General features: G+C 45.1%; 1 protein-coding gene across 33 annotated transcripts in view; it reads right to left on the bottom strand.

Moving 5' to 3' along the window:
• LRRFIP1 (LRR binding FLII interacting protein 1) overlaps positions 1 to 17,624 on the bottom strand; it is a 102,526-nt gene that overhangs the window by 54,221 nt on the left and 30,681 nt on the right. For 29 of the 33 annotated variants that reach the window (XM_085585572.1, XM_085585575.1, XM_085585576.1 and 26 more), the window contains exon 2: positions 3,641 to 3,727. In XM_085585572.1, coding sequence (XP_085441698.1) covers positions 3,641 to 3,727 — 87 coding nt within the window. Of the gene's footprint in view, positions 1 to 3,640; positions 3,728 to 10,563; positions 10,687 to 17,624 lie in introns of those variants that run through there. The other 4 variants (XM_085585568.1, XM_085585569.1, XM_085585571.1 and 1 more) reach the window with 2 other exon arrangements.

Genomic DNA, 17,624 nt, shown 5'->3' with positions numbered 1-17,624 from the left:
CCAAAGGGACTGGTCTCAGACCCTGCAGCTGGAAACCAAATGTTTCAAAAGCATGGCAGCATGGCATGGTAAACCAGGACCCATCACTGCTCTGACTTCCACCAGTGGTGGGAAACCAGGGAAGGGAGGAAATACCATGTATTTTAATTGTCATTCCAGCTCAGAACAGGCCCTGGCAATGAGAGCTGCCCTGCAGTCACTGATGAGTGGAAGCAAACCAGAGAATTTAACCAGACCTCCAGATTAATTATTTACATCTTAGGTGGGTAGCAACAAGAAAGCAGCTCTGAATGAGAAGTCAGAAGCATTCAAGCTGTAACACTTATCAGACCTCTGCCTTTCCTAAAGGCTCATCACCAAAAACACATTCTCTAATCAACATATAAATTGATCCACATCTCTGTGATTCAAGAGTGATCAGTACCCTTATCTTCAGAGGGTCTCCCCATGTCCTGGGCTGATCCCACAATGTGGGCAGCAAGGAAAGGGGGAATTCTTCCCCTCTGTCCTGCTCAGATGAGACTCCCACCTGCAGAGCTGCCCCAGCCCTGGGGCCCAGCACAGGAAGGACCTGGAGCTGCTGGAGAGTCCAGAGGAGGCACCAGGATGAGCAGAGGGATGGGGCAGCTCTGCTCTGGGGAAATGCTGGGAGAACTGGGAATGCTCCAACAGGAGCCCCATCCAACAGAATAGACGGTGCAAGACTATTTACAAGGGACTGGAGTGACAGGACAAGGGGGAATGGCTTCCCACAGCCAGGGAGTAGGTTGACATTGGATCTTGGGAAGGAACTGTTCCTTGTGAGGATGGCAAGGCCCTGGCACAGGTTGCCCAAAGAAGCTGTGGCTGCCCCATCCCTGGAAGTGTACAAGACCTGGCTGGACAGAGCAACCTGCACTAGTGGAAGGTGTCCCTGTCCATGTCAGGGGGTGGGACACATTAAGTTTTAAAGCCCTTTCAACTCAACACATTCTGGAATTCTGTGATCGGGTCACAATTCTTTTGCTTGCTTTTTTCTTCAATTTCAGAAAACACTTTTCATGTACTCAGCTTGTACTTCCCTATGAAACTTGTGCTCACCTTCTCCTCCTTAGCTTCCCTTCCCTGGAGAAAAAAAGCCAACAGAGAAACCAAACCAAAACACCCAAACCACTGGCACAGTTACCCTTCTGTGTGCTGCCTGGCACGAGGTGGTGCCAGGTGAGGAAATGATACTGCCTCTGGAGCACACCTGCAATCCTGCCCCACCGCAGAGCAGTCTTCCACAGGAACTTTCCCACATCTCACCCTGCAACTGAGAGCTCTCTGCCAAAAGCCCATCTATTCCTGCTGTACAATTTCTCAATCGTATGCGTAGACTCTTCATGCAAAGTCACCCAATTACTTTAAAATGAGAGAAATGAAGTGCAAGATTGAGAAATGTCATAAATATGAGGTGGTGGGCAGGAGAAGAGCCAGTTTCCAAACCCAAATCATTAAAACACTCTCTTTCACTGCCATAGTTATAGCCTGTAATAGTAGCACCTGGAAACTTTTAACTCAGACCAGCAGTGTAAATATATTTCCAAGTAATCCATGCTCCACAAGAAGCCTGCCAGGGCATGCACACGGCTTAAAGCATGAAAAACTACACGCACATGCAATAAATTCATTTATTGCTTTTTAACTCCCAGAAGGGAGTTAGGGCTCTAAAAAGCCTTCTGAAGTAGTAAAGCAAGGGCTTTAACTTCTGGTTATTTAACATGGCAGCAGTGGAAAAGTGCTTTTTATGTTTCTGCAAAGTTTGCAAAGGGAAATGAAGAGGGCAGAGAACCAGGTGTACAGGTCCCAGTGTCACAGCAGGTTCCCCTCCAAGGAAGGAGTAGGTGCCAAATATCTTGTGCTGATCACTGCTTGGGATTTCTGTATTTATGTTTTATTATACCTGCAAGACACTTGTAGCAATGAAAAACTTCCTGCAGCTATCCTTAATATCTCTACCTGGCATCTGGGGGCTAAGATTAAACTATTTTGAAAAGTTACAGAATATTGAAGTGCGCAAAATATTAAATAAATGTGTTATTTATGCCAGTGAGTTACAAAGCAGATTGTGATGGGTATCTGGCTGAGCTTTTCTGTGGTATTTCAGAGGGACATCCTGCCCTACCCAATTTCTATCTATACAAAGTTTTCACACATTTTCAGATTACAAGCTCTTAATTGCAGGAGCTTTAGTTTTCACACCTAAATTTCAGTTTACCAAGACACCCTCTGTAGATCAGCTTTTAATCTGCAAAGGGGTCATCAGCTTCATTAAGTCATCTGCAAATTAGATGGTGTCAGCTGCCAGGACACCCCTATTTACTTTGCTGCCCAAACAAAACACGTGGTGCCTGTTTAACACACCCTCGCACGGCTGCTCCCAAGTCCCCCGCCCCGGCTGCCAGCTCAGCAGTGACAGCACTTCCCACTGTGGGCCAGGCTGCAAGAAACATCCTTCAGAAAGCAACAACTGCAGCAGGAGAAGGCTCCCACCTTCCTCAAGCTCTGTGTTTGCAGCAAGGCAACTGAGACATATCCAGACCTGCCTCACCAAAAGCTGAGCGTGGGCAGCCTGCCCAGGAGCTTCTCTGTGGGCTGGCTGCTGCAGCCTGCACTGGCACTGCTCCGCTGTCACATCCTGATCCACATCCTGCTGTCACCTCCTGATTCACTGCTCCAAAGCTCAATCAGTCCTGCTCTGCACCCTAAAGCACATGTAGAACTACTGAATTACAGAATGGCCTGGGTTGGAAGAGTCCTTAAGATCATCCAATCCCACCCCCTGCCATGGGCAGGGACACCTTCCACTATTCCCAGGTTGCTCCAAGTCCCGTCCATCCTGGCCTTGGGCACTTCCAGGGATCCAGGGGCAGCCACAGGTTCTATAGCCTCACCACCCTCACAGGGAAGATGTTTTTCCTAATATCCAATCCAGCTCTGCCCTCTGTCAGTGTGAAGCCATTCCCCATTATACCGCCCCACGTTTATTCTTACTATGTATTCCCAGACCATGCCCCAAGACTTCCTATTTCTTCCTCTCCTCTTCAAAAATCTACTGAAAAAACTAAATTGTGATTACTGTTCTCCCTCTTGCAGCCACTCTGCTGTTTCACTGAATGTACATCACCAAGCACAACTTTTGAGGGCTTCAGTTCACCAAATAATGCTTTGCCAAGTGCAGCTTCTACCCTTGCCCGTGCCAACAGCAGCCCATGCTTCTTCACAAACTTGGGTGGGCATGGCACCAGCTTCACAGCAGGAAGCAGAACAGCTTCCCAGTGGAGTTATACAAGGGCCAGGAATCTTCCATATTCATTGGATTTCCAAGGAAGTGATAAGAATCCACCACCTCCAACAGGCACACAAAGAAGCTGCATACTTCAAAGTTTAACATTAAACAAGAATTACTAACCACAAGGATTTTCTGTGAATAATTATGCTGGCTTCACCGAGATAAAATCCTTGCCACGATCTGTGTTTTTCCCACATTTTTCCATGATCAACATTAGTTCCATGCAGACTATTTCAACATAATACAGATGACTCCTCTGTTCCAGGACCTCTGAACATCCTCCTCCCTGGATACAACCCCACGCACCCCCCAAAGCCTTGGCCTTACCTCCTTCTGCTGCCTCTCCAGCTCTTTCATCCGGATCTCCCGCGCCTCCGCCCGCGCCGCTCGCTTCGCCGCGAGTCTGGCTTCAGCCTGGGAATGGGAACACAGGGATGGGATGAGATGAAAGCTGGGCAACCCAACAGGGAACACGCTCTGGAAGCAGGGCAGGGAATGGAGAGGCTTGACTGTAAAGGCTGTAAACACATCTGGAGGAGTTAATTCCCTATTGCAGCTAATGGCCCTGCCTTCCCTAACTTGTTATCGTAACAATGAGGTAAAACATCCCTGTGTGCAGGCACTACCCTCCCTGAGCACACTTGTGTTTAAAAGAGCTCTTTAATTATTATTTGTGTGGCTGGAGAGGAAGCAGGGAGATTTATTTAAGAGAGGCAGGTTTTGCTCTTTTTGTTTTGGGTTGGTTGGTTGTTTTTTTCCCCCCCTGCAGCGTGGATTGTTTTTTATTGATGAATTAATTTGACCAACACCAAACATATTATGTACCATTTTTCCTAACCACTGACACTGTGCACACATACCTGGGCACAGGATTCAGGTAAACACTGGAGTTCAGTATGCACAGCCAAGGTTGAAATTATGGAGAGAAAATGCACTAGGTCCATTAAAAATCTGCAAAACTCCATACTCCAGTGCAAACCTCGCTGGAGTGGAATTCTGCCAAGAATGGACCTCTTGAAAGATCTACAGTGCTTCATGACTTCAGCCCAGTTGGAAGTGATGGAACATCATATAGAGTAACATCTTTAATATTCTGCTTTAAATCCCAGGCAAAGCCAGTAGGTCTTACACAGGAAAAAGTAAAATTAGCTCAGGCTCGGTACAGTACAATGGCGAGGAGCTCGCCCTGCAGAATTCAGAACAGCTCAGCAGGGAGCCAAAGGCACTGTTCACAGCCAGTCACCCCGCTGTTACACCCAACTCCTCTGCTTCTGGAACTTTTTACTGTAAGTACAGCGTCCAAATTGACAGGAAAATCTGCCATAATCTCAAGGTCAAGCACACAGAGAAATCAAAACCCCAGTGTTTTCAGTAGCTCTTCTAAACAGAAGGAAAACCACGAAAAAAAAAGGAAAGGTGTAATTTCTTTTCCCTTCTGTAAGTGCAGTCACCACTCAAACTCAGAGGAAAGGGTCACAGCCTTCAAAAACACAAACAAAACATGGAAAAAAGGCAAAAAAAAAAAAAGGGAGTAGGATGGTTGAAACTTGCAGTTAACAGAAAAGGGCTGATGAAAATCAAGCACAAGCTGATGTATGGGATGGGTCATGAGCCTTGTGATGATCTAGATCTTAAAACCTCAGACTGGAGGAAACCAAGAGGGGATCTCATCAATCCATGCAAATATCCCAAAGGTCACCGAGAGGGTGGTGCCAGACTCTTCTTAGTGGTGCCCAGTAGCAGGATGAGGAGCAATGGCCATAAACTAAAACACAAGAAGTTCCACCTCAGCCTGAGAGAGAACTTCTGTTCATCGAGGGTGGCACAGCACTGGAACAGCTTCCCAGGGAGGCTGTAGAGTCTCCCTCTCCAGAGGCATCCCAAACCCAACTGGACATGTCTCAGTGTCACCTGATCTAGGAGACCCAGGGGATTGCACTGGGACTCCAGAGGTTCTGTCCAACCCCACATGTTCTGTTACTCTGTGAAGTCTGAAAAATTACTTGCAAAAAGGAAACAAGCCTTCTCAGAGAATTTTTTAAAAGCCCATTTCAGAAAGAGCAAAGGGCTGGTTTTGCACAGAGCTGCTCTCCCTTGAGTTCTTTGCCTGAATTTCGAGGCAAATATCTCTGCCAAATATAGAAACTCACAGTAGGAGCAGACCCTCCACACCTGCACCCAAAACCATCACCTCCCATAACCTGTTACAGAGCCAGGTGACCGCAGGCTCTGGGTGCAGCCATGAATCCCCAAACGTGTTTTCAACAACACCTCCCAACCTGAAGCAGTCTGTCCAGGAAAAGAAAGCCCCAGCCCTGCTGCTGCTGGGCAAAGGCTGGGTGGAATCTCTAGCAGGCAGTGCCATGACCCACCTGCAATGTTTGGAATTGCTCATGACACCCACTGTCTAAAAATGGCCCGAAATGTGTGCTAAAGGCACGAAATCACAGCTCTGGAAACAAGCCTGGTACCAACTTGATGTGATCCCTTCTGTTTATTTAAAAATAAACACTGGCAAGCCCCACCTGATAGAGGTGAGGAATAACACCAGCACAAACTGGTTTTTCCCTATGGAAAACAAGGAGCCCTAAAGATTCCGTAAGCAAAACACATTAAACAGTACAGGCTGTGCATGCCCAACTTCCCTCCTGACAGAAAAAGGCAGAGACAATATTATTTGGATGTTAACATGGTTGTAGCTGTCATCCTCATGAATTTCAATAACCAGCTGAGCTTTCACATCAGAACTAGGTGTCTATATGTAAAATTAAGATATAATCCAAATTATACATATTTCCCCTTGTTTTCCTTGTATGATAAGGGCCAAAGGATTTACACACTTGCTAGCTATGTTGCAGAATTACATATTCTCCCAGAAGCAAGAACAATATAATATGAAGTGAAGGAACTTGAAAAATAGGAAAAAAAATTAAAAATTTGGCCACTTTTTCTCAGGCCTTCCTGAGAATGAGGCTCACCAGTTTCTAAATTACAGATACCAACTGCAGGAAGTTAAATGAATTTTACTTTGTGCAAAACAACATATTTTGTGCGTCATTTCTTAGGATATAATTCTGCTTTCAGTGCCAATCCATGGCACTTTATTCTATTTCATCTTTGCAGCCCTCCAGCTGCCCATTTAAAGTCAACCTGCAAACCTTGTAAGAATAAAAACACATTTTCACTCAGCAGCTTTGACTAACAATGGCTTACATCTTGGAACAAGCATATTGTTTATTTATGAACTTTTTCTTTCCATGACCATGTCAGCCTTAAGTATCTTTGAATAAAAACAACAGAAACAGTATCCTGGGTTCTTGAACTTGAAGCAAAAACCTTGGCTATCATAGACTGTAAGAAGTCATCAAATGTTATTCCATCCTGAACACTCAAACTTTGAAGCAACTCATTTTCATCACATTGAAACAAACAATTACACAATTGCTCAGGTTGGAAGGGACCTCAAGAGGTCTCCAGCCCACTCTCCTGCTCCAAGCAGGGTCAGCATCACATTCAGATCACACTGCTTAGGGCTTGATCCAGATGGCTCTTGAAAACCTCTGAGTTTGGTGGCTCCACAGTCTCTCCAGGCTCCTGTTCCACTGCCTGACCATCCTCATGGAGTCAAAGAATAAGTCTCCACCAAATAATGCTCTTAGCTCCTTAGTAACCCCAACTTCTCTGTCAGAAGGCTGCTGTACCTTAAGAGCTGCATCAAGCAGTAAGGAATATTTTCAAGCACATTCTCAAGGATGTCTGGGTGCCATTTAGATGATTACACAGTTATTTTCACCATGGTTCCTGACCAAACACCAGCTCATTTGTGCTGGACAAAGGAGGGTTTGTATGAAACAGGCCATCCTTCCCTAAAGGGTTGTTGAGCCCACAGCAAAATGAGAGAAGGGGGGACAGGAAATATGCAAGGAGGAAAAAAAGGCTTCAGTATGTGAGGCTACCCCCTGAGTCTTTGGAGGGTGCTCTCCAGCTCAACAGAAATACATCATGCTATAGTCAGGCCAGCCATCAAATGGTCAACCTGTGGCCTTCATAATCCCATTTCTAGCATGCTTTGGTGGATGGAAGTACTTTAATCAGAATGATTTTTTTTTTTTTAATACTCTGTAGGTGGCATTGGTGATGAAGCTGTTGTCGCCTGTGAGCTCAGAGGAAGTAAATCCATCAGGACAGGGAGGAGTCCACATGCCACTGGGTAAGATGTTATCAAAGTCAAACCAAAGTCTGTAAGCAAGCCTAACAAATCATGCAGTGATTGTGGGACAGCACCTGCTGCACACAGGTTTTCCTGTGCCAAAGCCCAGCTCAGGTACTGTGGGTGCCCCCCAGCATGGCACAGGGCAAGGACACCCAGAACAGCCCCACCTGCTCAAGCTGTGAACCTTCAGGACATGTAAGAATAAAAACACAGGCCAGACTTCCAGACAAAGACAGAGGAGCGTCAGATTTATTGTGCGCCTCTTCCTCAGAAGCACGGGCGTGACAGAACGAATCGGAGTTTGTCAAACCACACTCTCTGAGCCTCTTGGACTCTGCTCTGTGCTATAAATACCTTGATTTCTTGCACAGCCTGCAAGCAGCAATGCTAACTTTACATTTCTCTCTCTGTGCTGACTAAACCACAACAGGTTTTGCTTCACTGACTTTGTCCAGCCCAAGCACTTGGCAGAGCCGAGAGTCAAGTCACCTCTAAGGGCAGTAGCAGAGACAGACACTGCAGCCTGCAAGAGACACTGCTGAACGTTACAAAACACCCAAAAATTCACACAGTTCTGAAATTTAGCTAACTAAAAGCTGTTCTTTAGACTGCCTAAGGCATAAATAACTATTCAAGGGATGAAAGATTTAAAAAAAATAGAAATCACTAAGACTGAAGGAAGAAGTTCCCTTGACTTCTTAATATCATCTAAAATTCACCAGTGACTCAGCAAGCAATACAGGCCTCAATCAAAAGTGACAGATCACTGTCAAAAACAGAAGAATAAAAATATGAAGCCTAACTGCACTCATTACAAAGCTTTTGCAACTTCCTTTTATGAAATATTGCTCATCTGACAAGAAGAACTGGCAGCTTCAGCCCTACTGAGCATGTCATACCAAAAAAACCCCAAACCTCATAAGAGACTTCCGTAAGGCCCCATGGGCAAAACTAGAGGAGATGGCAACCAGACTGCTGAGATGAACACAGAATTGGGCACCAGCTGAAAAAATCATCACCTTAATTTATGGGAGTCACTCAAATATTTCAGATATACGCACTGAATTCTTGTTTTTTTTATTGCAGTTGCTCAGAATGATTTACAGTCACCAAGCCCTGAAACAAATGCACTGCTGAACTGCAGAATGCTCATTGCTTTTGCTGGGCTACTTGCTCAGCACTTGACACTCCAGCTGAAGGGTCACTCAGCCTGAAAATAAAAACCCAGCCCTGTGCAGCAGCAAATCTTTACCCTGGCTTAAGGAGTTCAGTACATTTAGATCTGAAGAGGGAAAAATTAAGCGGGTTGTAACACGAGCACAACTATGTCTGAAGAAAAACCAAACCAGGTATTGGGTGTCAGCTGGAAAGGCTGAGAAGCATCTTCTGCCACCCGCAGCAGTGGGGAGAAGTGGGAGCATGAGATGTGCAGCTGCTGTGGAGGGAGCCCTACGCAGCCCCTTTCTAAACACCACTGGTGGGGATAAGGCCCGGCTGTGCCCGTGGCCGGGGGATGAAGCACAATGGTGACGGAAGCCGCGGCTTCCTGGCCCCGCGCGCCGCGCCGGGGAAGCTGCGCTGTCATTATTGCGGCGATGAGAGAATTATTTAGGTGAGTTGCTAAGGTAGAGGCCAACGACACACACACACACATCCTGAAGGTGTGCATTCTCAGAGCCTTTCCCTCCTGAAATGGCCAGGGCTTCATTGTTCGCCTGGCAGCCCCAAGACACGGCCAACAAAGACAGGAAGTTATGCTGCTTTTCTGAGCGGTGAAAAATTACTATGTTGACTTGCCACATAGTTACATGTGTAAGAGTTTTCCAGCTATACAAAGCACCCCTCAATTCCAGTGCACTCCAAATTACCTGCTTGTAAGACCAGTAATCAAAGCCAGTGTCATATTTGTCATGGAGGATTGAAGTGTTAGCTTGCCAGCACCAAACCATGCCCAGAAAAGCTCTCTGATCCCACTGCCAGAGAAACCTTAAAACACAAGTCTGCCTGACTAAATTACACCTGCTCCCTTAAGTAACCACTGCTGTGCATTGCTGAAATAACCATTTCTCAGGCTGATTTAAACTTCTTGCCAACAATGCTAAAGGCACAAGCAGCCAGTCATCTTCGGGGCCAACATAATTTTTCACGATGGATGCTGTCCCATTCTAGTATACTGTATCCTCTTCCTCAAATATTATAGGACTGTTCATTCTATTTAGCCAAGTCACACTTCATCAGTCAAAAATCTGATAAGGTTTCTTGCACTCCTACATAATTTAAAGTCTGTTTTGACATGCAACACCTGATTTGCAATATTCCTGCAACACAGCTGACCAACACAGCTACCGGGTAGAACCAGTGCTAACCCATGGCAATGTTTTTCCATTTGAGCAACATGACCTAACCCAGGAGTTCCCAGAGCTCACCAGGTGAGTGGTGGCTATTTAGCATCCAGTCAAGAGGGACTACAACGACTTCTGTGTTTAAGAGGTCAAACCAGAACATTTATCTGACATTTTTTTTGCATATGATTTATAAATACAAACAACACTTTGCACCAGTTACTCACATGGTAATGAACCCGTGAATCACACAGGGCTCAAGAGGTCAGTCCACATCCTGCTTTACTCCTTGCTTTTCTCTTAAATGCAAATTAATTTTCAGAGGCAGCAAGCTGATGAACCTTAGCCTACACGTAAACATAGGGATTCCCTTCTAATAGCCCGACAGCCCATCCTAGGCTGGTCTGACAGCCCCTGCAGTGACAGCGGTGAGCCCGAGGGGCAGCTCGAGTCGAGGGATGCCTGACCCTCCCGTAGCCATCTGCCGGTCCCACGGGGCTGCTGCGACACTTTACTTGGCAATCATTTAACAGCTCCCGCTGGCTCCCGGAGCAGCTCACAGCTCACGTTACGGTCAGCGACTGTGCAAAGCGAGCCCGGGACAAGCCCCCGGGCTGGGCGCCGGCCGCTCCCGGCCACCCCGTGGAGCCGTCCCGGCCGTGCTGCCCGAGCCCCCCGCAGTTCCCCGGCCTTACCTGCTGCTGGGCAGCCGGGCTGAGGCAGTCGGCAGCCGCGTCCATGGCTCCCGCTGCCGCCGTCTGTCCCCGGCGGGGCCCGCCCGGCACGGCCCGGGGGCGGAGCGGGGAGCGGGCGGGGAGCCGCGCTCGGCGGCCGCGGCAGCGCCGGGCGGGCACACGCACCTGCCGCCGGGCATCGCTCCGAAACCCGCACGGCAGCCACCGCGGGAAGGGCCTCCTCGCCTCCTTCTGGTCCCCGAGCAAGAGAAACAGAACATCCCAACAACTCGGCGCACGCCCGCCCTCCCTCCGGGCTGCGCATCCACCAGGACACGTGCTTGCAAATGCATATTCCTATTCACGCCAGGCGGCCTTTGCATGGCACAAACCTCCCCACTGCTGTTAATGGCTGCAATTATATCGGTGCTGCGGATTGCCTTGTGTAGAGCCGAGTTTAAAACGTGCCATCCAGCCGCGGTGGATGGGCTGGTGTTGGTTTTATTCCTTCAGAAATGGCATTACACGCTATGGAATAATGAAAATAAAAAAATCCCAAAATGTGTAATTGAAGTCTGACAGCACTACAGAAGAGCAATCGGGAATAGTGGCTGGCCAAAAATAAAGGACACCCTGCATTTCAAAAGGTCTCTGGTGATGAGCTGGATGAGCCGAAGGCGCAGGATTAGAGGGCACAAGTGGTTTTAAGCGGCACTAAGGAACGATACCCTAAGAACAATTGAAGACACGGTCAGAGCAGTTATCTTGGCTCCACAGAAGTTAATGCCATCTGTCGATTCCACCGGATTTCACCCAAAGCATCCCTCGATTCCCCTTGACTTCGCCTGCAGCTCGCACACCCATCCGCTCACAAAGGCCAGGGAGAGCTGCGGAGCCTGAAGAGCTCATTTTACCCAGTGCCATTCCACAACAGCAGCAGCAGAGCGCTCGGGGAGTCATCCCTTCCTGGCACGGGATTTTCCACGGCAAGCCAAACAGGTTACTCCTTAGCAACTCAGCCTGCGCCCTCCTTCCCGGTCAGCGAGCCCAGCGAAGCCTCCACCCGGCGGCTGAGCTCAGTTTTTCCATGAGCTGCCTGCCCAGGACGAGGAATCTGGCTGCTCAGGCTGGCAGAGCACACGCTGCCATGCTGCTCACAGTATTTTAGCTAATTTGGAAGCGCTGGCACTGTTTTATTTGGGGGCAATACCTCGGCTGGATTCACTGGCAGTCCCTGGACCCAAGCCATGTCCCACAGTCCCTGGGAAGGCCAGTCATGCTTCCTTTAAATAAGAGGAACTAGGGATGTCTAACTTGCACCCTGCCCCTGGGAGAAACCCTGCTTGGGTCAGTTGAAGCTTTACCATTGTAGAACAGACTGGTTTTATGTGAGTCACGAAACTACAGAATGGTTTGGGTTTGGTAAGGAAGGGACCTTAAAGCCCATCCAATGCCACCCCGAGCCATGAGCAGGAACACCTCCCATGAGACCGGGTTGCTCCAAGCCATGTTCAGCCTGGCCTTGGACACTTCCAGGGATCCAGGGGCACCCTGTGCCAGGGCCTCAGTGCCCTCACAGGGAGGAATTCCTCCCTAGTATCCCTCTGGCAGTGAGAAAAGATTCCCCTGTACCCTGTCACTCCCATACACTTTGTCAAAAGTCTCTGTCATTCCTATAACAATTTCTTTAAGTACTGAAAGGCTGCAATAAGATCTCCAAAATCACATCTTCCACTAAACTCCAAAGCCACCAGTTGAGCCTGCAAGTTATTTTTAACTTCCTCACCAGGTAAATGACCCAACTTTGCTTTAACAAAATAAATAAAATGTCTCAAATCCACTCCAGCATGTGCATGAAGAAACTAATAAATACTACATGTTCCTGTGAAGCATCTATAATTTAAATCTTCATTTAGCAGACACTCAGTTCATCCTCCAGCAGGTGTGTCTTTTGTGAACAGCCCCAGGTCCAAGAGAAGTCGTGCCCGAATTCCCAGAGGCTGCTCAGCATTCAGTTTTGGTGTAGGTAAGAGCATGATTTGGGGCTTCCAGCAATGTTTGGTGCTCACTGTGAAGAAGACACTTCTGGACTATGGCAACTCACCCCAAGGTAGCCAAGACCAGGCACTGGAGTCTATTCTTCAGGAAAAGTGCATATTGCCATATATGTAGACATTTTAACAGAGAAGGGGAGTGATGTTAACTGTGTAAATCTGAAGCATCAGAACAATTCAGCATGACAAATATCTTCATCTTAGCTCAAAACAGACAATTTGTTCTGGTTCTTGGTTAACAAGAATTAACCTCCCCTTACATTCACTGGCAAATCCCTATAGGGTTTGCACTGTCACTTGGAAAATACACAGAAAATATAAGTATTTCCTACATCAAGCATAAATTACACCCCCCACCCCTCCGCCTTTTCCTATTTATTTTCCAAGCCAAGATGTTTGGTTTTACTCGGTTTATTTGAGGAAGCACTTCATACACACCCCTGGATAAATTCAAACAAACAACTGTACTACAGACCTGCTGGGGAGGAACTGAAGGATCAAGAGGTCTTTTTAATGCTAGCAACCTTCCATTTCTCAGCAATACAGAGCTGACAGCGCTCTGAACACATTCAGCATTTTGTAATTGACTTTATGTAAAAGGAGGCTCGGAATTCCAATCAGGTCCTGACAAATCCCCTCAAAACTGCAGTGTCTATCTCATCATAGCTTTCTCCTATTCAGAAAAACATCAGCATCTTCTGAAATTGATATTTATTCATTTAGTCAGCACACAGTTCTTGTGTCCATGCATTTCCCATCTGGAATAGGATGCTGTGGAAGAGTGACATTAATTCCAGGACATATCTAAGCAGGAAGGATGTCCCCATTTATGCATTGCACATACTAAAATGCTAAACTGAGCCTAAGAAAAACAGGTAATGGGAGATTTAGAAATGGGAAAAAAAGAGTCAGTTGACACTTCCAGAAACCTGGTGGGATAACTGTGACCTGGGTATGTCCAAGCAGAAAGTAAAAAGGAAGTTTACTGCACTTAGGACAGCACTCTGATTCCAATGACACAGACTCCTTATCTCCCCGTGGGGAACACGCCTCTCCTTTGCAAACAGGCATGCACAAAATGCATGCCTGCACTCAGAACAATTCAATCCTCCACAAATGCTGGCCCAAATCCTAAAAATCAGATTTCCAGAACAGCAGTTTATCCATAACAACCAACCACTGAGGAACTGTGTCAGAAACAAGAGGGAAAGATCACCCAGTCAGCCTGCAGGTATGTTAATGTCACTGATAACTCAAATTCCAAGGAAGCCTGGCCCTCAGCACAGCTCATACTCAATTGATTTTTATTTTGTCTTTAAGGCATGCTGTAGGTAGATTTAGAGGCATGCAAGTAGAAATAAAGCAGTCAAAACCTTTAGAGACAGGTTTAAAAACTGAAAAAACCTGCACCTTAGAGCACTCTGACTCCAGCTTAGCTCACCTCAGTATTAATTCTTCAGCAATATAGCAGCCACTTCCCAACACTATCCATCACCTCCATATATAACTCAGATTATATAATTTATAGCCATAAAAATGAAATCCTGTTGTGCATTTCCTGCATTTTCTTCAAGTGGTATCACTTTTGGTGGATTTGCCAGTGTTGGATTATTGGTTGGACTTGATCTTTCCCAATCTAAATGACTCTATGATTCCTGGAATTTCAGTAATGTCTGTCAGTGTCTTATTCAGTCCTGGCTTTCCAAACAGTGGGAACAAAGAAAGAAAGTCTTGTTTTGTGGAAAAAAATACTCAGAAGAAATATTTGGTTACTCCAATTTTTGGGTTTTTTTTAAATAAGGTTCACAGTGTTCTTTGAATGCTGAAGAAAGGCAATAAAAACCTCTGGAGTGACACCCACCCAAAGTGAGAGAGACAGGAAAAGTGACATCTGTGCCTCATCTCTTCATCCTCCCTGCCTGCTGGGCCATCCTGGCACGCCTGGAGCCCAGCTGGCCACGGGAACAAAACCTCCTTGTAGCCATCACCAAGGCACTGGACTCCAGCGCACGCAGCCAAGTGCTCCTTAGGAAAACAATGTCCGGTTTTCAGCACCAAAATCCCCTGCCAGGATCAACAGATTATCTTCTGCACAGAGGCCTGGAGGGAGGAGGAGGAGGAGGAAGGAAACTGCTGGATCAGGCACAAGTCAGACTGAGTCATGCTCCAGCAGGGAAGCTGGGAGGCTCTCGGGGAGCCTCTGGCACATTTGTCATTCAGCTCCAAAACAGTGATGCCATCAACATTTGCATATTGAATTGTTAGAACCCTAGATGCTGAGAATTTTAAACTTAAAACCCAAGCACACAAAAAAAATACTATATTTAACCTAAGGCCATAAAAAAAACCTTCCAAAATTAATTAATAACACTAAAATTACAAGTACATAGTTTAAATAAAACTATATACTATAGAATGTGTATAGCATATGCCTCTATATGTCTATATGTATAATAGATATATGTCTCTACTTATAATTTATATCATATCTATATAATGTGTCTCTATGTATAATACCACATGTCTATATGTATAATATCGCATATATCTATATGTATAATATAATATAAAGTTTAAAGTAGTAGAATATAATAAAATATATTAAACAAAACAGAAGTATTAAAACAAAAACTAATCCTTCTTCTTTACCTTCTTCCTTCTTCATGAGTTTAAGTAGTTTTGTAATTAGACAAAAAGTCTGCATTGCAGACTTCAAGTAATTAGTTATTGAATTAAAAGTAAAACTAATTTAAGTTTCATTTCTTAATTAGATAGTTTAACCTTAAAAAAACCTTATAACAAAAGATAATTAACCATTTTGTACCTTGTTAGTAAAATACTACAAAACTTTCTACCTATAAAACTATATACAAATAAATACTATATATAATATATAAATAATACTATATATATAACCTATAAATAAGAAAAAATAAACATTTAAACCTAAACACAAAATATCACCTCAAAAGCTTCAATCCCAACCTTAACAAAAGTAGGAAAAAAAGTAATCGTAGTAAAAGTAGTAAAAAAAGCAGTATTAAAAATAGTAAAAGCAGTAAAACCCAAAAAGCAACATTGAATATATTAAAGCCAGACTACTTCAGCTTCAGAAATTTGAAATACTGGTGGATGAAAGCTTCAGAAATTGGAAATTTGGGTGTATGAAGAGTTATATGATCTTCCTGTTTTAGAAGAGACAGATTCAAGAGTGGTTCCCATAATAAAACTTCCTGGCCTAGTATTAAGCTTTTCCATTCCTTTGCTTAATAATGAAAAAAAAAAAAAAAAGAAAAAAAAAAAAATCAAACCAATGGGAAAAAAAAGTTTTGGTTCGGATCATCTCACAGAACCTGAGTGTAAAAAAACCTCTGTAGAAAACTATAAAGATGATCCAGCAAGAGCCTTTTACTTGTAGAAGAGTGCTTTTCTGCTGCTGTATCCATAGCACAAGGCTTTGCCATCTCCCAGGCTCTGCTTCCAATGTAATGAGATTAAAGAGTTGGAATGAACCATTCCCACCATGATTGTTAATTTTGTGAATTGGAAACCCAGCAGTAATTCCAAAAAGGGCAGAGGTTCTGCACTCCATGCTACCCCCAATCAGGGAAATTAGGTAGGAAAACACCACCAGCATTTGCAAGCTCTGGGAGTGCCATGGTTAAGTCACCCGCATGCAAAAAAAAAAAAAAAGACAAATCAAATTTACAACAAAAAAATCAAGTCCAAGAAGTCAGAATTACAGCTAAACTTCATCAGGGCTTCAACTGGAATATCTGACTACATTCACTAGAGAGAATGAACTAGGATGGCACCTTAAACGAATGGGGATCACATCATCTGCAAACACCAACAAATCTCATTATCAAACATTTTAGCAAAAAAATTGATGGTTCCCTTTGAGGAGTGTCCAGTTTTCCCACAGAAAGAGGATGATAAAGTATACCTAAAGTGGAAACCTGGCCAGAAGAACTCCTATGGTGTTCCCATGACCACCCTGACTGCAGCCTGAACCTATTTCAAACCTGGCTCAGGCTCACCCACACCCTGCGCTCCTACAAGACTGAAGTTTGGTGGGAGATTAAATGATGGATTTTTTTCATGGAAAGTTTTTCTTGCAAGGGCATTCCAAGAGTGATTTCCCAATTTTGTTTTTAGGGTTTCTCCGCATGCCAGAGCTCTGGTTTTCTGTTTTCCTTAATTCCCAAGCACCAGGAATGGGAACAGGCAGACACTCTGCTCTGACATGCTGAGGGTGCTGCTGTGAGTTATCTGTGTTAAGGGCTCAGCATTCTTGGTCCTCTTGCTTAACATTTTGAGCCAAAGACTGGGAAGGGGAAGAGGGAACAAGACCCACGACTAATGAAGGAATTTGTACATGAGCACTGTGCACTTTGGAGAAACATTTGCTGATGTGTTTGCCAGGAAACCCATCTTGGAGATAGAACTCAGGCATGCGAGCAGAGGCTGCACAGTCTTGTTGACACAGACCTTTTCCCCCCTACAAAGGAGGAGAATGTTTATTCTGCACTGAACAGCCTGTACAGCTCTACAATGCAAGACACAATTAGGGACTTGCATCCTACCTCGTAAAATTTATTGCCCTGGAGTCCCAAGGAGCTACTGCTAAAAATACAAAAATAAACAATATTTTGTCTAAACAATAACTGAGCTCCACCAGGAGCTTGCACAGATTACCAAAGCAAATACTGTCCCCACAGAATCGATCATAAAACACCTCTTAAAACTGAGATATCTTGTTATCATTTCCATCTTGACAGTGGTTTAGAGACATTTATTATCTCAATAAATGTTTTTGTTGGTGGGGTTTTGTTTCAGTTTGGGTTTTTGTTTTTTTTTTTTTCACAAGCATTGTAGCTCTGTTCTCCACTCTATATATAGAGTGCACCACTTCCATTGCTATTTAGCAATCAATCACTTGTGCTGTTTCCACTCCAAAAAAGCAAAACAGGGAGAAAGAGCAACTCCAGGATAGGATGCTGGCTGGCAGCTCCTCAGTTAGTATCA

The sequence above is a fragment of the Lonchura striata genome, chromosome 7, assembly GCF_050655825.1.
Source record: "Lonchura striata isolate lonStrDom1 chromosome 7, ASM5065582v1, whole genome shotgun sequence".
NCBI classification, from domain to species: Eukaryota; Metazoa; Chordata; class Aves; order Passeriformes; family Estrildidae; genus Lonchura; species Lonchura striata.
Note: the sequence above shows the minus strand (reverse complement) of the source record. Positions and strands in the feature narration are given on the sequence as shown.